The 21,876-nt window shown below is 42.3% G+C and overlaps 1 protein-coding gene across 1 annotated transcript in view; it reads left to right on the forward strand.

The window, feature by feature from the left end:
* LOC117752716 (dynein heavy chain 9, axonemal-like) overlaps positions 1–19,772 on the forward strand; it is a 101,339-nt gene extending 81,567 nt beyond the window's left edge. The window contains 9 exon segments of the mRNA XM_034570300.1: positions 2,165–2,292; positions 6,798–7,025; positions 9,581–9,772; positions 9,928–10,119; positions 10,437–10,607; positions 14,243–14,425; positions 15,093–15,346; positions 15,441–15,576; positions 17,969–19,772. Of these exon segments, the coding sequence (XP_034426191.1) occupies positions 2,165–2,292; positions 6,798–7,025; positions 9,581–9,772; positions 9,928–10,119; positions 10,437–10,607; positions 14,243–14,425; positions 15,093–15,346; positions 15,441–15,576; positions 17,969–18,196 (1,712 nt within the window). The 3' untranslated portion in view covers positions 18,197–19,772.
* The last annotated feature ends 2,104 nt before the right edge of the window (positions 19,773–21,876 follow it).

A 21,876-nucleotide genomic window follows, 5' to 3' on the forward strand; every position in this document is an offset into this window, starting at 1 on the left:
GTTTTAGAGTTACTTTACATTCTTATGAATTGTGCGGGTGGCAGCAGGATGTGCTGTTTGGATTTTTGACCAAAGAAATGCCAAAAGTCAAAGCTCTTGCACTGACCTGGAACCGGGCACCATCACTTTCATCTGCTGCAGAATAAGTCAGTGTCATTTGAATTCAGCTGGATGAACTATTCAGATTGCAGTTTACCGGAACTGAGAGGTTTCCAGTGTTTCTGCTTTAACCAAGTCCCTGAGCATTTTGCAATGTCAGTATTTCTCTATTCAAGTGATTCATCATCATAAATTCATGTGCTGTGGATGTATGATTTTCTTTGCATTTCTGTTTTAGCTTGAAAGTCCCTCTTAAACTAATGGATCCATACCATAGAGCCGTTTCAACAAATACAGCTGTTACCCAGAATGCACAGTTGTTTTTGAATATCTTAGAGGCGTCATCTTGACAGAGACAGGCAGCAGCAGGTGGTGAAATCCAACGTACACCTGCTGTAGACAGGCCGTCAACCCCAAACTGAAATTTACCATCCTCCTCCAATTTGATAAGAGGACACACTTCTCATGGAGCTGCCTGTAAGCTGTGTGATCATTGATTATCTGCACCCTCACTCTGACTGTAGTCAGTCACTTTAAGTAGAAAGGTTCAAGTAGTCAATTGCTGCAGATGTGGACAGAGCATGTTGATGGGGAGTAGCAGCACCCTGAACCAGGAAAAGGGGCTTTGCCATTATAGCTGGGACTATCGGGTTTCTCATTGGTATTAGGCTTCAATTAGATTTTCATTAGATAGATGGTGTGATTTTGTTTGCTCTGCAGGGAACTAATATCCCCGAGACAGACCTCCGCTATCTGCCTGCTTTCAGGTTGGAGTTTTAATGAAACCGACAAGTAATTGTACCGTTTGAATGGAATCTCAATGTGGACAAGGCGGAGCCACTGACCATCTGCTGGCTGGGAAGTCAAACACATACTGTTTCATTTGAAGACATTTGCTACATTTGATTTCTTTCTGAGAATTAGATGAAAAGATCAATATCACTGTTATCTCAATGCAACTGGAGTTTGAAGCTTGTTAACTTTATTTAAAACTATGTGATGAATGTCCAAATGCAAATCGGCCCTCATTCATGTAAGCGATTGCATCACTGCTCATAGCACCATGATATTAATGGTGCTGTTTCTGTTTTCCGTTCAATAGTCAGCTCAGAATTGGCGGTGTATTAAGTTGTGTTTAAAGCTAGATTTATTCAAGCCCTTTTTATGGGATTGGTGGCTCAGCAGTCACCTTCCTGAAATAGAATCACCTCAAAATTTCCGCAGCAATGGCCCTGGAAAAGCTGGCAAGAGCAGGTTACAGTATTCAAATTTGCCCTTAAACAACTTTGCATGTTTTAAGTAGAAACAGGAAACCAGATGCTTTAATTCAACAAGCACTTCTTCACTGAGGCCTTGCAACATTAGAAAAGTTGAACTCTTTATTTGCTTTCCCAATCATAGTGACTCTTTGATGTCTTAGTGGCTACTTTATACATTATATAATAATAGGGCTGCGTGATTTGACCAAAGTCTCATATCCCAATAGAAATCATTTTGTATTTAAGTACCGATACATATACCCTTTCCTGACCAGGTACATTGAGGCCATGTCTTTGCAGCTGTAAGTAGCAATGGCAGCTGTTGCCTCCTTCCATCCTCATGACTCTTTGCCATATGGCGTGCTGCAGGCAAAAGCCTCTCGCAGCGTCAGAGTCTGAAGTTTGTTTTGAACACTCCACTACTTTTGTGTCTCTCATCCATAAGTCTCTCCCTACTGTTTGACATGAGTCTTGCGTAGATGGTACAAGAGGGTAGTGATGTTTTTCGTATGTTTAGGGGAACCGTTTAGACCATAATTTGCAAAGTTCAGTTTTGTGGTCCATTTCAGACTTTTCACCCAAAACACATCCACGCAACAGAAGTAGCTTTAGGTATGAGGTTCTGCTTTTGTCTCGGCTCGTTGGAATCTTTCTCCTGTTGGGAATTACCTTGTTCTCTTTGCCTACCCAACTCTCAGTAGGAGAAATCATTTTCAATAATATTAAACAACAGTTTGAAGCCTATAGTTAACCAGCATGTCAGGAGGATATTCTCCTTGAAATGACACTTGTCTGTTTTGTTTCAGGGAAGAAGCTGGGCTTCACATTTGACAACAAGAACTTCCATAATGTTTCTCTGGGTCAAGGCCAGGAGGTCGTTGCTGAACAAGCCCTCACTTTGGCAGCTGAGAATGGCCATTGGGTCATATTACAGGTACAGTAATCCCACACTCATGCTCTACACACTGTACACAAAGAAAAACATATTTTACTGTGGTATTTAATCAAAAGCACAAAGAAAAAATACATGAAGTCTTACAATCACAACATAAATTCACAGTGGACAGAGAACACACACAACCTTATTTTGTTTTCACGGAAAGTTCCAACAATCATGTTGAGTAGATGCAATTATAGTTCGTAATATTTGAACAAAATACATAATATATAATTGTATACTGAAATATGATCCTCTGAACATTCTGAGAATGTCCTATGTAATAAACTCTATTTATCTCACACAAAAGGTGCCAAATCATAAAAAATACTTTTGCAATGAAAAGTGACAGATATTTTATTCACAAAAAACACTTATAACACGGTTAGGGAAATGAATGCAGGGTTCATTTATTGTCAAGGATTTTCTATTCAGGAGTGGCTTCAGGTGGCATTTCCTTTATCTGTGTGTGTTGTGAATGAGTCCGGTCGTATTATCACATTGTTCTTCATTGCATACTCAATGGGATGTTTGCTTTCTACCCAGGTTTGTCTGCATTAAAAAGTGAATTTAATTTTCTGCAGAAATGTCCTTACTGAAAGGGCTGCACCATTATACAGTACGATATCTACAGCCCCGGTGTCTGTTCTTCTCTTATCTGGAGGGCAAGGCTGGTGTTTGCATTTTAAGTGGAAACCTTGGTGGAATTTCAATAGGAAGTATTGACGGATATGAACCGCAGACTGGGCACTGCAGGACACCCTTTTCTTTGAATTTACACAGCTAGTAGAAGACAAAAAAAGATTGGGATGCCATCACTCTTTGCTTAAGACCCAGGATAGCACAGACAAGCAGATGTTTAATTACCTTTGCATAGGAATCCCGATCGATAGGCTTAAAAAGGCCTTGTCCCCCTAGCAACAAACCTCCCACTCGCTTTATCATCAGCTGTCCGTTTGTCTGCCTGCTGTGAGCCACCCCCGTGGCACTGGCAGGGGAGGGAGAGGAAACCAAAGGGGAGGGGAAGTATCATTCTCTCATTTTATTCTCAACAGTATTTTCTCCTGCTACAATGCTCCGTCTTGTCTCCTCTATTCCTCTTTCCAACCTTTCATTCCACCTCATGCAGCAACGTTCACACTGTAGCCATATCATTTTCTGCACTGCATCTACCTTTTTATCAATCCTCACGTCCTCCCACGTTTCTCGCTCACCTGCTACCCCTCCCCTCCTTACCGTTTCATCTTGGCCATCCTCCTGCCTATCAACCCCCTCCCTATCGTCCCACAGTCCACCTTTACTGTCCTGCTGCCGGGCCCCGCTCCATCAGTGGAGGGCCAGGTCAATGGCAGGTTCCCATTCGTCGACGGGTAATTATGCGATAGAACAGCCGCTCTGGCTCAGATGGGCCTGTGAGACAGAGATGCAGAGAGTTTGAAAGCAGCCCATTGGGATGGAGGAGGGGGGGAGATAGAGAGGCAATCAATCGGACAGATTGGAGTTGAATATCACACATTGGCCAGGCAGTGGGAATCAAGTGGCCTAAGCTCACCAGCTTCTTCGAAGGTCTACTGCTAATGCCACCCCATTTGCAGCCGGTGGCAGAAAAGAATGTGAATAGAACAGAAAGCAGCAGAGACAGTTTGAAGAAAATGCTTCCTCGTCACTTTACTTTGTAAGGAAGAGCCAGATACCAGTGGTCGGCTTTTGAAACTGAAATGATTCATTAATTCCTCTGACATTGAGAGTTGGACAAGATTCACTTTAACTGTTGATGTAGAGACGACCCTTTTAATCAAGGATGGAAAGGATCAGTCAAAAAGGATGTTTTAAAGTATTGTAATCTTAAGCATCCACGAATTGTTAGCTGTGCATGTAACATTTAATAGATTCTTATTGGACATTCCTCATCAAAATGCACCGTGAGAGGTGTAATTTACTTCTCTATTTATGTTTCCATGTAAACAGCAGAAATTGAAATGTTTTCTACCATAGTTGTGTATCTTTTGTGATGATTGTTACAGAGTTTCATTTGCATTCAAGACTCTCAAGAATTTCCGGTCCCCTGGATGCTCAAAATACTCTCACTTTGCAACCAGATTTAATACTCGATCATCCTCTCCTCTGTTGTCTGCTACGTGTTTAAGTGTAATTACTGCATTGATACTGTTAAATATAAATTAAATGTACGACAGAGACCTAGATGGCTATTAAGAGCAGTCCACCAAAATCGTACTTACTTACTTAAGCCCCTGCTCCACTGTTCGAAAAACCCACTAACACCCGCTATCATCTGGCTTTTGTCTGCAGTGGGAATGGATACAATCGGCGTTCACTCTCGGTATAGCAAAGCAAGGTCATCAACAAAGTCTAGATCATCCAGCTGCATTGTGGTTGTCCACTTTGTGCTGCTGTGGTCTTCATTATCCAATAAATACCCAGATGCTAGAAGAGCGGGGGCATCGTACGGACCTTTTCCTGACACCAATTGTTCACGGTGGATAACTCTGTGTGATGTCTCTCTGTAGCAGTTCCCATTTTGCTCGAGTCTCAGAGAAGTTTCCAGAGGGTGTTTCGGTCAACGATGTCATTTGCTGCCTTTTAGTCGATGGAGTTTATAGCTGAGACTGTTTCAGAGATTACTTGACTATGTTACAGAGGATTGCAATCTGGTCTACACATGAACTATTCTGCCGAAAGCGTGCTGGCTGGTCTCTTACCTGTGGTTTACCTGTCCTCTACCAAGGTTGGAGTCTGTCATTCAGTTGTCTGTGTTTCCGTAGCAAAGATTTAGTTTTGTACAGGGAGCGGTTTCCTGACCCTACACCCAACCCTCTTTCTTCTCGCCAGGGCTTGGGAACAAGCATTGCCTCCAAAGTCTAATTGTGTATTTGTATCCAGCATATTTATCCTGACCAGTTTTAAATATAGACTCAGCAGTCTGTTATGCTCTCGGCACTTCAGCCCCATACAAAGTATTTCGGCGTCAGTCTGGAGTCTGAGGGCTTTTCCACTGCATGGCCGCCTCCTCAGTGCTGGAGCCCAGCTGTGCAGCTGTCCTCAGCGCTGCTCCTTGACAAATGTGCTTTTGCCTTCGAGAAAGAGAAATGTGTTGTGTGTGTATGTGCGCGCGCACCTGAATGTTTTTATATATTTGCTATTGTACAAGTCCTGTGTGTGACAGGCAGTTGAATGCGCCATTGTGCTTTTCCCTCAGGTTGTGTGATAGCAATGCATCAAAGACCTTGCCAGTGGTGGCTTCTAATGGGTTTTAGATTCAACTTTTATATTATTATGTAAATAGGTGACTCTTTGATGTAGTATCAGCGCTGTCATCACAGGGGCTGGAAGGCTCTTATCAAGAAGACGTTGAGGGAACAAAAAAATGTTTCACCTGAAAGTTAATTAAAAAGCCATAAAGTAGCGGCTGCTCCTCTGTCTTGTTTGTTGGTCTGTCAGCCTGTTGGTCTGTCTCTCTCACTCTGTTTGTTCTTCTCCCTCTTCTCCCCCTGCAGCCAGAGGATGAATGGTTTCATTACAGTGACAAGTTCTGAGGCAGTCTCTCACTTCTTCTGTTGGCTCCCTTTATTGCCAAAGTATTTACATGCCAAGAGGAAGGGCTGTACTGTGGCTTGATGAAAAAGCACTTGAATTTAGACTTTTAATTTGTATACCATTCATTATTCTCTAAGGCATCAGGGGGGAAACTTAACTTATCCCCTTCTCGGCTTCCAGCTCCTCCCGGACCTCTCTCTCACAGAATGTGAAACTTCTCTCCTCGTATTTCTTTTATTCAATGACTCTCCCAAAAATGTGACGTTCCTCTCAGTGTCGTGTCCCATCGTTCGGAAAGAGGGCTAACTTCAGCCATCATAAGGAAGATTAAATATGGAGAGCAAAGGGAAATGAGAACGCAAAGAGGCTTATGAATTAATGACTGTAGTTATTAGTGCTGTAATTAGATTTAGGGAATGGGCAGCGCTGCATGGTGAGACGTGGGGGGGCATGGCTGACTCCTTATCATTCACAGGATATCCTGTAAGTGTCAGGACAGTTGAGATGGAAAATTGAGCTCATCCATGCTTGTGTGATAGTACAAGTCAGGTCCGCTGTCCTCGCCGCACCGAGAGATGAATGTGCAGAAAGTCAGCTGAAGTTACGCTGGAGAATGGTCGCTTCATGTCAGGAACCTAGAAATGGGTTTTTCAAGTGCTATGTACCATTTAATTTGGTGCCACATCAAAGTCACAGTGGAGAGAGGAGAATATGCAACATTTTAATTGCTCCTTTTTGCTAGTTGTCATTACAAAACTAAATTATACAGGCGATTCCAGCATCAATCATCGAATTTTCACAGATATCCAACAGAAAACATTATCTTAGTGAAGATTAGGTTTTCAACCCTCACAGTGGAAAATGATCTTGTCCCCGACCAATAATGTCGTCATCTTCTTCCTCATCTCTGTCCCTGCTGACCCTGTTTCCTGTTCCTTTCCCTGTAGAACATCCACTTGGTGGCTAGCTGGCTGGGTTCGTTAGAGAAAATTCTGGAGCAGCACGCAGAGGGAAGCCACGAGGACTTCAGGGTGTTTGTTAGTGCTGAACCCTCCTCCACCCCCGAGGGCCACATCATCCCACAGGGCATCCTGGAGAACTCCATCAAGATCACCAATGAACCACCTACAGGCATGCATGCCAACCTGCACAAGGCTCTAGACAACTTCAACCAGGTAAAAGTCCAGGAGGCAATCTGAGAATAATAACCTCATCAGTGGTGGAAAATAACTAAATATTGTACGTACAGTTTGAGGTACCACACTTGAATGTTTTCCATTTAAACACTTCCACATAATTTAATTGGAAAACGTTGTAGTTTTTACTCATTTACATTTGTTTGACTTTACTTTTCTGTATTTAACGTTACTTCTCAGTTACTTTGTAACATTTTTTGAATGAAATACAACATGAGGTCATAAAATAAGATGCTTGGTTAATGCCTAACAGTATAAAAATGTATTAAAGCTAATCAATATTTTACATTAATTGGGTAAATATATGACTATGTTGCTTTTACAGCTTTAATACGCTGCATTCATAATAATTTTGTTATAAAATGTTTCAAAAATACCACTCTCATTCAGACCCTTTTACAATTTGCACACTTTATTGTGCAATAGATTTAATTGTATATGGATACATCTGCCATTGTCTACCCTCAAACATCATTATCAACTCGGTGAAAAACAGTTTATGGAAGTTTTTACAAATGTATAAAAAAAAAACTGAAACCTTTGCTTTTCTGAAGCTTTAGTGTTGTCCTTCAGTCACTTTGGATAACATCCATCCATTCATCCATCCATCCACTATCTGAACCCCTTATCCTTTGATGGTTAGACAATTTAAATTGTGAGAATGTACTAAAAGGTGAGAAAGACAAATCTGTAGTCGTATAATTAATGTCATCACTTACGATGTACTGTTTTCCAGGCACTGGCAATTTTCCAGTTACATTTGCTAAGTGCCTATTCTATTGGGACCTTAACTATTTAAGAGCTACAGAAAGCACATTTTGATACATGCTTCCTCTGAAGAACTCATTTCCTCTTTTGCAATGAGCTGCAGTTGAGACAACACATGCCCAATTTTCACTCCACATTTCTCATCAAGTTGCCAATTTGTAGATATGCAGCATGTAGCAGATGGTTGCAGTCACCTTTCTCACCTTGGAATTGCTGCTGACCCATAGAGGACAGATGTGAATGTAGCACATGCTAACGTCAACAGATAGTGTGGTTACAGTCTGTGGGAACATGGAGGTTTAACATGAAGACGGATAGATGGATGTTATCAGTGAGTGGCCAAAGAGTGTCATGCTGCTGGTCTGTCCTACAGGCGTCCTAGTCAGAATGGACCGGAGCGCTGCAGTGGACTCTCCTTGCTTTTCTTTACCTTATCACTTCCTCCTCTCTATCTGAGCATTACCATTACCCCAGTGCTTCTCTGCCAATGCATCTTCCTCTGCACCATTACCTGAGTGCTCGCCCCCCCCCCCCCCCCCCCCCCCCCCCCCCCCCCCCCAGTCCATTTCCCACAATTCTTAGTTTGCCGATGTCTATCTGCCTGATAAGTACTTCGTGCTTGTGAGCCTTGCTGTATGCAGGGCCTAAGGGAGGTCTGCTGAGGCAAGTATGGAGGGAGTATTCCAGTCATGTGTGCTCAGTGAAAGCTAATCAATGTAAGGCTAACTCTCTGTAATAGCCCACCCGCATGGCCAAAGCCAGCGCTAAGCCAGAGAAATGACAGTTTCTTTCCTCTTGACCTTTTCACTGGGAGATGCGTACAGCTACACTGCCTATTTCCATTCTCGGAAGCCTGTAAGATGGAGTCCGGGTGGGCTGATGTTAATGTCTAGCACAGTGGTTTCGGTTTTTACTGAGATAACAGTTTTATAACACTGTTGTTGCTGTTACGGATTTGCAATTCTCAGTTTGCTGAAACTGATCAATTCACTGTATCTGTCCAATTGTCACGTTGTTCAGACTCGCGCACACCTAGAAGCTAATCTCTTAACCTATGTAAGTTTATTGATATTAAAGTGTTTCTTTCAGTGCGTGTTCATGCATGTGTTTGGTCATGTCGCTCTTCAATCTGACTGCATGTCGTTTCTCTCCAGTCCAGGTCATGAATAGAAAGGCTATGCATCTCTTTCAGCTGTTTTGAGCAGAGGAGTACTGTGCAGAATATTAACTAAACCTCCAATAGGGTGTGTGTGTCTGTTGTAGTCAGCCTGCACTGTAGTTGTGTGTGCATCACAGGAGTCAGCTCCCCAGGGCACTGCAGCTGGGAGAGTGAAAGGCCCTCACCGTGGCACTCACCATGACACATGCTGGAATAAAGAGAATTTAGCCTTCCCATTTCCATAGGGGTTATTGGCATGCGTATTTAACTGTCTCTCCCCCCCAGAGATCACAATGCCATTTATGTCCAGTTTTTTATTTGCCTGTCTGGAATAATGAGCCCCAGAGACTGTTGGAGGCTGAAAGCATCTGACAAGTTGTGACAATTAAAAGGGAATCTCGTTGTAGGGTTTATTGCCATCGAGTCATCTCATTGTCTGTCTGTTAGTGCACCGCACCGCTGGGGACTCTAAATAAAGGAGATCACAGGGCTGCCTGCCACAACTTTTTACCTGTAACACACCAACTTGTCTCTGTTAATGCAACTGCACACTTCAGGAGGTGATTAGTCCAGCCTCGTTTAAATGTGTCTTTCTGTTGTTTTCCAGGACACGCTGGAAATGTGCGCACAGGAGTTCGAGTTCAAGAGTATTTTATTTGCTGTGTGCTACTTCCATGCGGTCGTGGCAGAGAGGAGGAAGTTTGGTCCTCAAGGCTGGAACAGATCATACCCCTTTAACGTCGGCGACCTCACCATTTCTATCAACGTCCTCTATAACTACCTGGAGGCCAATCCGAAGGTACGTGTGTTTCTGTTTTATTTGTATTCCTGTGCAAAGGATTACGAAGGCCACCACTTGTAATCTTAATTGAAAATCTAAACACATGTGACCCCAGCTAAACACCACAGGCCAGCATCTAGCAAAGCAAGATCTCCTCTGTCTCTAATTCCCAGGTGCCGTTTGATGACCTGCGCTACCTGTTCGGTGAGATCATGTACGGAGGTCACATCACAGACGACTGGGACCGCCGTCTGTGTCGCACCTACCTGGGAGAGTATATCAAGCCTGAGATGATGGAGGGAGAGCTGTGCCTCGCGCCTGGCTTCCCATTGCCTGGAAACATGGACTATAACAACTACCACCAGGTGAGGCATCCAGGTTAGACCATATGAGGCCATTAGACCACCTGAAACATTAAATGAAGTCATTCCCTGATATTAGGGCAATGAATACATAGTTACAGTACAAGAAAATACTAAGATTCCACCTCTGGAGTTGTTGTCTCTGGACCAGCAGGGGTCCCCAAGGAACTTCTATGTGGCAAAAATAAATGTCGGTTTAATGCTGCTACAATTATGCTGCCTTTGTAGACTTTATTTTGTGCAAACTCTTTTGTGAACCCCTTGAATAAATGTGGGTTTCTGATGCTACAACATTTCTGTGGTGGTTTCTTCTGTTCCAGTACATTGATGACACCCTACCTGCTGAGTCGCCCTACCTGTACGGCCTCCATCCCAACGCTGAGATCGGCTTCCTTACTCAAAGTTCGGAGAAGCTTTTCCGCACTGTGCTGGAGATGCAGCCCAGAGACGGGGGGGCTGGTGAGGGCGGCGGGATGACGCGTGAGGAGAAGGTAAATAGGATGATTTATAGATTAAATCTATACTTGCAGTGTAAAGATGATTCGTGGATGAGCTGATATTGATATTTAAAATCTCATATAACATATATATTTGTGGCTCATCGTACAAATCATGACCAGAGGATGGGGACACCAGGGCATTACAAGCATATGTGATTGTTGACCACCGCAGTCCAAAACCACAGGTATTAATCTGCTGCTGCAGCAGCTTCCACCCTTCTGGGAAGGCTTCCCAACAGACTGTGGGACCTGGCTGCTGGGATTTGAGGATGGATGTTGGCTGATAACATCTGGTTTACAGTCCAGTTAATCCCAGAGGTGTTGAGGTCAGGGCTCTGTGCAGGCCAATCAAGAACCTCCACACTCGGAAAATCATTTAATTACAAGTCAGGTTTTGTGCTCGCAGACATTATTATAAAGAAACAGGAAGGATTACATTTTTCCATATCTAGAAAAAATTATAATAATAAGGACATGGTTTTACTTGTATACATTTGACTGATGCACACTGCACACTGTCCTTGACAGAGCTTAAACACTCATTAAATACATAATAGTTTGTAGCTCTACAAATAACAGTTGTGTATTCTTAACATCACTAAAGCTAAAGTATTACCGAAGATAATAAGTGAAGAGATTACTTCTAAAAAAGGTACTTCCTGTCAATACTTTCCATAGTAATACTGAATCATTACCTTGAGCAGGTTTCTCACCTTTCTCACGTATTTACTGTAAGAATGTAATAATACAGTATATGTTAACAGTTGTCTTTAGTAGCTTTAACTGTTAATTTAATTGTTTTTTTGTTTTTTTTTACATTCTTGAGCCTGATTGTCAGCATGACTTTCACGTGGTCACTTTCTTACCCACAGAAGTCATCATCTTCACTATGTGGACAGTTGAACAGATTTGATCCCTTTACAATTTCCTGGTTTAGGGTTAGAGGAGTGAGAAATGGTCTTATTCCACTTTGTCTGGCTTGAGCATGTCAGTTAAATATCTAAGCCATATTCTTAAATGAATATTAAACCCATTGGTTCCTATTTCTCAAAGAGATGTTTTTATTATTAACTTAATGGTTTCAATGAAGTAACAGTCTGAGGCCCCAAAAAAGAAAAACTTCAATATTTCACATTTAGGCAAAGATGAGAAAAAAGTCTAATCCCAGAATCTATGTTTTTATCAAAAAAGTTTTTTCGTCTTTCCTCTTTCACTGATCGTCTCACAAAATGATCTCATTTGATCGAAATAATGAAGCAGGAATTTCAAAGCAGGACTTTAACATCTAATGGAGTATTTGTAGATTCTTGTGCTGCTGCGTAGAGAAGATGGATACTACTTACTCCAAAATTCAGTTAGAGATCTTTGGTGGCTCTGGAAACTTTGGAACCCCACTGGAATATAAAACCAGCTTCTGTGGGTTTAAACAATGCTTTTTGTGCAGCATAAGTTTGTTATGACAAACCCACTTGCAGGCCAGTGCGGCTTTAGGAGGTATAATGGTGGCATCTGAACTCAGCCCATGATTCTGATATGATAGTCTTACTTTGAAAAGTCAAGCCCTCATACACAGGAGCCATCCTGAGCAGATATGTAAGCCAAGGCCTTTCACCAGCACGACTCTTTCACTAAGCTGTGAGAAAAAAAGGCCAAATCTTCAATGTGTGATGACAACAGGTGACATTTGCTTTAGCTGCTGCACACGGAATTGAGAATAAATTGTGGACCAACTGTTTGGGGCGTCTGACAGCACCCAGGGTGATTTTTACAGGGATGGCATTTTCTGGTGCATTTTCTGGTTCAATGCCGCCCTGACACAAAGCTTAGTTCAGTGCAAAAGCTCAGACAAATATTCTGTCAGAGAGATTGTAGCCCTGCAAAACTCAATAGAGCGAGTGTGACTGTTTTAATACCATAAATAAGGGTCTAGCCTGTCTGACTGCTAGCTCTGTTAAATGTCTATTATGCCTATTAGCATAAAATGATTTATCATCAGGCGGATTTATCTTTTCTTAATAAGAACACATTTGCCTTTGACGTTGTCCTCTTTAATATCGACATAGTTATATTTTCTTTAAATCAAAATCTGCAGCAGATTTCTAAATTTCATCTGCACTAGCTTCAAGCATTAACATTTCCTAGAAACTTTATTTCCTATCAGTTGGATTTTGCTGAGATTTTATAGGTAACATAACAGCCTGCAGGTGGTGGAAATGCTGCAAAGTTTCAAATGGATTTTCAGATCTTGCAGTTGACTTTTAAGACACTTCTCAATACTATGTATTTATGAGTAAGACCTCTGAGTCCCATACCATCCAATACGGAGCTTAAGCTCCTCAGACAGGGGACTTTTACCTGAGCATGGCTGAAAACTAGAAGTGGCAGAGCCCTGGAGCAATGGAACAATCTGCCTGAGGAAATCTGGTCAACAGAATCAGTGACCTCTTTTACATCTCTTCTCAAAATATAGAAACATTCAAACATAGTTTTATCAGAGCTTACCTGCTTTCATAGTCTTTCGATTTTTATTGTATGTTTTGGTTTAAAATGAATGTGATTATCAGCCAGACACATTTCAACAAAGGCTGCAGTTGTTGTGTAGTTTCAATCTGAGCTAAGTACAATTCTCCAGTTAACATATTTGCATATCAAGCAAAGGAGACATCTCATGTGAAACCCTGGAAACAGCATTTCCACCACATGCAGGCTGTTCTGTTACAAGCTGAGCAAAACCAACTGATGGGAACTATCAGGTGTCCTGATGTCATCCTGTCTGTTAATTTTCAACACTAATGACACAAGGAAGGTTCAGATTATTCATGCAGGAGTTGAACACATGATGTAAAGCTGATGATTACAAGCTGAGAGCTGCACAACACAAACAGACAGACAGAATATTTTGAAAATAAGTATATTCACCGAGGCTTGTCTAACTGGTGACCGCACTTTATCAAAAGGCCTTCTAGTCTAGTATGGGATATTTTTGCCAGTGCATGTTTTGTGTATTCTGTATACGTGTGTCCATTCCCTGATGTATTATGATGTGTGACCTTTCTGGCTCAGAAGCCTGGATACTCCTGTCCGAACAGATGACAGCCACGCAGAGCTTACCAATGAGGCCCACTCCCTATTCAGCGCGCTGAGTTGCTGCCAAACCCACATCAGATATTTGAACTGAAAAATCCATAGATATGATGACCTCATATCCTTTGTTCGGCACCTAATCCGTTGATTGATCGCTAATGCTGGTTGCCTTGGGAAAATGTTGACATAGACATTAGCTTTCATCACTTACCCACAAAAATATGATGTGAGCATTGATTTGCTGGAGGGATTAGACTGTTATTGAAAACAAAGAGCTGCCATTGCAAAATATATCTTCATGAATATTTATGGGGCTGTCTATTTCAAACTGTAACAGTTTCTCAGGCTGTCAGCTTTGGTATCACTGAGTTTGTCTGACACAGACAACCCCAATGTTTTCAATGGTCTTTTATTTCCAGCAGTATCCTCTCGTATCGCCTCTCCATTTTTATTTCTTTAATTGTAACAGATTACTCAAACAGTATGTTTTTACTGTCAGTTCTCTCATTGACACACTTGTTCATTCCATCACATATTATCAGGTGCGTGTGGTGTTGGAGGAGATCATGGAGAGACTCCCGGAGGATTTCAACATGACCGAGCTGCTGGAGAAAGCCGAGGAGAGGACTCCCTACCAGGTGGTGGCGCTGCAGGAGTGTGAGCGCATGAACTTTCTTACGCAGGAGATCAGATGCTCCCTCCATGAGCTCAACCTAGGACTGAAGGTGAGAGGACTGTGATAATAGTAGAGGAGGGGGGGTGATGATGATGATGATGATGATGATGATTGATGATTGATGATGATAATCTACCTACCAAGGAAGGTAGGTACTGAGGAACGCATATATCAAGAACTGTTCAGCTTATTTGTTTCGCTCTTGGAATGTGTACTTTCAATTGCCCAGGGAATTGCAGTGCAATGTGCAATGCTTTATATGGAGCTGAATTTCAATGCTTTTAATTTGAAAAATTGTGAACTAAAGATTGTGTTGATTGCTGAACAGACTTCTGAAATAGCCAACATGCAGTGTATGAAAAAATAACACAAGTTCAAATCATCCGATCATTATATAGACCGTCTCACAAAAGGTTTGCACTTTGTTATGAGACAAGAGTCAATGGAACAAGGTAGGTCTCTTAAATAAACAATGTGAACCTTTCTTAGTTAGCAGACTAGGTCGGCTTGCTTGTTCCACTAGAATTCCCCTTGCAGGTTAATCCTGCCATGAGGTATTTGACTAACTGCTGTTTCACAAAAACTTGGATTGAATTCTCTTGTACCCCTTCCTGGCCTTAATGGAACTGATCTTCAATGATCTTTTTATTTTCTTCAATTTGACTGATTCCAGCTGGATTTAAAGAGTTTCTTTGTCTGTCACCCCCACCCTTTAGGGAGAGTTAACCATGACCGGTGAAATGGAGAACCTTCAGAACGCCATCTTCCTGGACACGGTGCCTGACAACTGGACCAAGCGGGCGTATCCCTCAATGTCCAGCCTGGCCCTGTGGTTCACTGACCTGTTAGTCAGGATCAAGGAGCTTGAACACTGGTCCAATGATTTCGCCTTACCCGCTGTAGTGTGGCTAGCTGGCTTCTTCAACCCCCAGTCCTTCCTCACAGCCATCATGCAGGCTACGGCTCGAAGGTAGGGTTGGTTTTCACAGTGGCATCATACTTGTACGTTGTGATGGAAACCACTTGGTGTGACACTGCCAAATCTCCATGTGTGTGGATGACAGGAATGAGTGGCCTCTGGACCGGATGTGTCTGCAGTGTGATGTCACCAAGAAGCATCGTGAGGACTTCAGCTCCGCGCCTCGTGAAGGGGCGTATGTACACGGGCTGTACATGGAGGGCGCACGCTGGGACACACAGGTACATTCATCCATTTCTGCTTGTCGTAGAGTTACCTGTTTGTTTTGACATCCAGCCTCCAGGGAAGAGGTGTGAAAACAAAATCAAAAGCTGCACTCTTTTATTCACAAGCACCTTGTAGGGAAATCTTCCTGTACACATTTCTTTTGATGATAGATGGTCGACCAACATAGGTGAGCTAACCTCAAAATGCGTATTAAAAATGAGTCAAGTAAAGTAGCTTGAATATTCCTCCCCTTAGGGGCTGCCACATCCCCTTTGTGGTTTCATTTTCTCCTTTGCATCCTGCTTACGGTCAGCTCTCAGAGCGCAGTGCATTACTCAGATTCCCAGGGCTCGATCTATCTACATACATACCGCTACTGTATATGCACCCAGCTTTCGAGGAGCATCCCTGTAGACTTCTTAATTAGCGAATGTGCAGAGTTTGCACTTGAACACTTAGAACACCCTTTAGAGGAGTGGTTCCTTTTTTCTTCATTAAAGTTGGAGACCCAGGCAAATAGACAGGCGGACAGACAGGCCTGGCAGCTTCTCCTCACAACCCCTCCTCCTCCTCCTCCTCCTCCTCCTCCTCCTCCTCCTCCTATCTTCCTCCTATCTTCCTTCTCTTAGCCCCGAGGCCAGTTCTGTGCCACTGGCGGGGAGTAGCCGAGTGTGAATAGTTAGAGTAAGCAGCACTCCATCTGTACTCTGTACAGCAGTAAAAGTCAAAGATTTGCGATAAGCCTGCTCATCTATATTAATGACCCCATTCAGAATGGTTAAAGACAACAAAGACAGCTAGATACTGTATAAGATAAACACCTTGTGTGTGGAATGGATACCTACCTACTAGTTCCACAAACATCTGTCTGAATGTGGAACACAGGTCTCGTGCACCTTTCATCATTCTTCTAATGGACTTCACACTTGGCATGTGTTTTGTTAATGGCCCAGGGAAGTGCAGTGCCGAGTTCGGTGTGATTTGGACTTGAGATACGTTCAATATTAACAAACATTTAATAGACAGTAGCAGTCAGTGGCGGGGGGGCAGCGTGTTTACAGTCAGTCTGTGGACAGAGTTCAACATGTCTTCTTCTACGTCCTGTGATAAACTACAGCAGCAACTGGGTCAAACTGCGTGTCGATCACCACAAGATCATTTTGATAATTTGATGTTTTTTATTCCACCATATCAGACTGAGACACAGATAAGACTTGGACGGGTACTAATCTCTGTCATGGCAACAACATTCACAGAATCACTTCCTGCAATTTCTCTTTAAAGTAAAAGCAAAAAAGTTTGTTTCATTGTTTCATTACTTTATATTGAGCTGAATTCCGGAGGTTCTACTCAGAAATACCAGACATGGAATGTTTAAAAATAATTACAGCAGTTCAGTAAATCAAAACTTATACAAGCCACACATGTGAACATTAATAACGCAAATTTAAAACATTGACCATAAAATCTTCATTGCAGATGAATCAGGCAGGATGAACAAAGTTTCCTAACTTCCCTCTGCACCATAGACTGAATAAACAAACAATAAAAAGTGACAGTATATGTTAGGCCGGTTTGAGGAGGACTCACTAATCACAAGGAATAATTCTGAAGTAGCTCCAGAGCATTACAAGCAAACAGCCCATTTCAAACAGACAGGTTTACAACGGGCACAGCACTAGTGACAGAAATGCACAGAGAAAGCTTGTGTGTTTATGGGATGGCCACCACTTAGTGATGACTGTGTGATACAGTTTTACTCTCTCAATATGTAGTGAGTTATAAAAATATAAATAGACATCTGACGCAGTAGTAGCAGTGTATATATCGTGTCATTAAACTAAATGTACAATGAATCTCAATGAGCCCACATGGTCTGCTTGAATATACCCATTATTTGTATTTACACACGCAGACATGAAGCTATTGGTCTTTAACAAGTCTTTAAAGTTTTATAGTAATTGCAGATGCAATTAGGGCTCTGTCCTCCGAGCTTTTCCAAAGTCATCAGGATTTACATTCATTCCTGAAAGTCACTGTGCGTGCATGGAGAAACCTCTGTTTGTCAGGCACTAAGTGCAGAAGGATTAATTAATGAGACGGACCACTCTTTTTTCACTGTGTTTAGAGAGTGTGTATAAGACTTTCTCCACTTTTCAAGGGTACCACCATATCGTGTACAGCGAAGTGAAAGTCTAGCTCTGCTTGTGCCAGCTGTGATAAGTCGAACATCAAGTCTTTTCTCCTACAAAGGAGCATTAGTCATTGTAGTTTCCATGGCAAGGACAGTGTGTGGATGAAGTTTTCAGTGAAGCTCAAACTAATTTATAACTTCCTTGTGCTCTGTGAAATGTTTCTGTCTTCCTCCGTCTTTCCCTCTTCATCTGGACCTTCTGTCTCTTTCAGACCGGCATGATTGTGGATGCCCGCCTGAAAGAGCTCACCCCCGCCATGCCAGTCATGTTCATCAGAGCCATCCTAGTGGACAAACAGGAGAGCCGGAACATCTACCAGTGCCCTGTCTACAAAACCCGCCAGAGGGGACCTACGTACGTGTGGACCTTCAACCTGAAGACCAAAGAGCCGCCCTCCAAGTGGACCTTAGCTGGAGTGGCCTTGCTTCTGCAGATCTAGCAGAGTTATCTATATATATATATATATATATATATTACATTACATTGAACAGATGTAATAAAGTTACTAATTGAAATTCATGAAGTCAACATTTTAGGCCGACATTTCTTTTGAATAGAACTAACAAACTAGAACTGCTCTCAGTAGAGCACACACCTCAGACAAGGTCCAGCAGTCCCCTTACATTAAAACAAGCCTTATGGCTCAGACCACATCATGTTTCTCAGCTACACATTGATAGTTACTGGTTTCCAGTCTTATTTGTTACCATACAGGGGCTGAAAAAAGCCTGCACCCCTAATGGAACTACATTCAAATCCACAAGAATCACATTTATGGGGGGACATGCAAGAAATTGCACACAGTCATTGATATTTTTTTATAACATATCAAACATAATTTTTGAAGAAAACAACAAAAATGTTGAAAACCTCATATCTGTCACTGTTAAAGAAAGTGAACATCCCTGATGGATATATCATGTGATTATTAAAGTGCATCTAATCTCCACAAATAGACATCTGGTGGATTGTGTCTCTTTGGCCAAATGTATTTCTGGTGTCATGTGCAAAGGCAGCAATTGTCTCCATCCACAGAAAGTGACACGTCTCATGTCCAGAGTGAAACCTTAATAACAGCAGTGAGTGAGCATCACTCAAGTCCCACAGAAAGTAGCAGCAGACCTTTTAGCCTCTGTCATTGTGTAGTTACATTGAATCCTTTTGCCATTTGAGGATTCCACAGTGTAAAAACGCCTTTTAACAGCAGCTGTCGGAGCCATTTAAACTCATCCATGACTGGTCTGGAGACTTTGAACTTCGAAGGGCTGTTTCAAGGTTATTGAAATAAAAATGATCTGATGTGTTTGTGGAGAAACTGTAGTCGCTCTGTATCTGTGAGTCATTCAGTGAGGAGGTGTTTTAAATCTGTAGCTAGTTGGGAACACTGAATAAATTTAACTAATGTGCTTTCACACATTTTCTGTAAAACTACCTACACTTTACATTGTCTAAGAACATATCCATGTCTTAATTGATCATAAACTATATATATTTTATACGTGTCCTAGTATTTATACACTAATATTTTACCTTCTTCCAAGAAGTCTTCCGGAATAACAATGTTTTATCTTGTCGTGCCAGATTGTGCATGTGGTTTATGTTCTCATACTCTACAATGTATTCTGCTTACGTGCCTATATGCAGTCGTTCCCCTATCTCCAGCTTCCAGTCTCCCAGTCCTGCCTCGTCTTTTCCAGGTCTTTAAACCAACTCTGTCCCCCTCTCTCTCCTCCTCTTCACTCCTTTCTTCCTCTCTCCTCCCCATTTGAGATTAAATGAACCCTCTCCAAAGCAGAAAGTGCGAAGCCTCATCAACAACGTTTTCAGTTGAGGCACATGCACACATCACGCACACAACCCAGCTCTAAAATATCTTCCTTTCTTTCTTGCTCTCTTGCCGTCGCAGCCCAGGTTCCCCCGCGTCTCCTTCTCCTGGTCATTGGTGAGCCTTAACAATGCGCCCAGAGACCGAGAGGCATGAGGAGGAGGAGGAGGAGCAGATGAGGGAAAAGTAAGAGGGGGACAGCAGTGACGCAGGATGAGACACTTTTGTAGAATTCCCAAATTACACCTTGGGGTGGCATTATGAAAACCGATTCTGTCTGTGCATTCTGCAGGGCCCATGTAACTATGACTCAGCACAGGAGAACGATTTTGGCAGTGATGATGTGAAGTAAAGAAATATTGCTAACTTGTGTAACTAACCCTTTGCTAAGCCCCGTCACCATTCATTCATTCAGGTCTTTACACAGAGGTAAACAAAAGCAGCTTCTCATTTCCAGGTGACTGTCAATATTTTTGCCATAATTCCCTCTGCAGACATTTTACTGTTTCCAACTTTCTCATTTGAAAGACAGAATGCTCAGCTACATACATGCTGTAGCTCACGCTAAAAGACTGAGGCTAAAGTTCACATCTGCATTCGAAGATTGATTACATCACAGCGGCGCCGCTAGGTGGTCCCCGTCCATTAATGCTTTTGATTCCAGTAACGTGTGTGTGTGTGTATGTGTGTGTGTGTGTGTGTGTGTGTGTGTGTGTGTGACCCTTAGTGGTCACCTGTGTTAGTGTCGTGTTTTAGGTAGATGGAGGAACATTTGTTCTGTGATTTGTCCACCTCATAGTGGTAGCCATTTTGTGTCAAGTGGGAGTGGCATCCACTTGTATGGCTACTTGTGTGTGTGTGTGTGTGTGTGTGTGTCTGCTGCTCATTCTTAATCCAGCAGCAGTAATCTGTTGGCCCTTCTGTATTGTGCACTTGTTTGTGCCAAGTTTTTTCAGCAGCAGAGTTTTGCAGACAGCTCTTGTACATCAAGCTGACTTGATGCAGCCCCAGTAACTGTAAAAAACATTGCAATGAATAAATAGAATGTTGTCCTTAATGAATTTTGATGAAACTATTAATTCATTGTTTTAAAGGTCGGGGTGTTACAGCTGTTTGTGTCCCTGTTTTTCTCTCGTCTCTCCTCTAGCTCCGCCCTGATTAACTGATCAGTCATCAATGTGGTGCACCTGGCCAGTGGATTGAGATCCTTTAAAAACTCCTGTGTCCGGATCAGACAGGAGGCTCCCAGTGTGGGGGCTGCTGGTTCTGATGGGCCTCAACTCTATCTTATAAGATATATGTTAAAGAAGTGTTTACAGCATTACTTTAATATATATTATTTTTGGTTTGTGTCTGTGTATTTAAAATGTATCATTATCATTAAAAGCTGATTATTTGAAATGTCTCTGGAGAGGTTCACTGCAGCTGCATCCTGTTGTGTTAAATCAAATTATGATGAACATCATGACAATTCTGGATAATATTGTTTTCATTTATCACATGCTGAGGAAAGCCATTATTAGACAAAAATATGTAATATTTTACCAGTAGCCTGTAAAGATGCTACTTTTCATTGATCTTTTTATCAAAGAAGGGTTGTTGTTTAATCCATGACATAGAGAGATGTGATGGCCAAAGTTGGTCACAAGGGGGCAGCAATGTATTTCAAACATGTTTCAATTTATCCAGATGTGTCATTTTCTAAACAGAAACTTCAGAAGCCCCTGGACAACGATACAAGTCCACCTCAGTGGTTAAGTCTCAGGCATCATCACCCACTCACCTGACAGAAAAAGTTCAAAGACAGATTGAAGTTATCTTGAAAGCTCTCATCTGTGTCATCCCCTTTTTCTCTGTGAACAATTATCAAACTGCACAGGCAACGTCTGCATTCACGTTGCTGTTTGATGGAATTTGGCTGCAGAAAACACAACGTGGACATGATCTGTTCACTGTTCTGATCTGGGATGTGAAACAGGATTGTCAGTGACATGGCATCGAAAGGGGTGTGTGTGTGTGTGTGTGTGTGTGTGTGTGTGTGTGTGTGAGAGAGAGAGAGAAGGTATGAGTCATTCAGATTGTCCAGAAGCAGCAACTAAGGAGGTTCAGTTCCTCTGAATGGACTTTGAAGATTAAGATGACAGACCAAAGAGAACCATCGCAGCCAGGCTTTCCATTTCAGAATCATAGGAGCCGCCCGCTCGTTGATATGAGGAAGGCCACGTCCAGCTGGGTGGCTGGATACTGGAATACATAAACCAGGAGGGTCTTACTCACAACTTTTAGATCAGTCA

The sequence above is a fragment of the Hippoglossus hippoglossus genome, chromosome 19, assembly GCF_009819705.1.
Source record: "Hippoglossus hippoglossus isolate fHipHip1 chromosome 19, fHipHip1.pri, whole genome shotgun sequence".
Classification (NCBI taxonomy): Eukaryota; Metazoa; Chordata; class Actinopteri; order Pleuronectiformes; family Pleuronectidae; genus Hippoglossus; species Hippoglossus hippoglossus.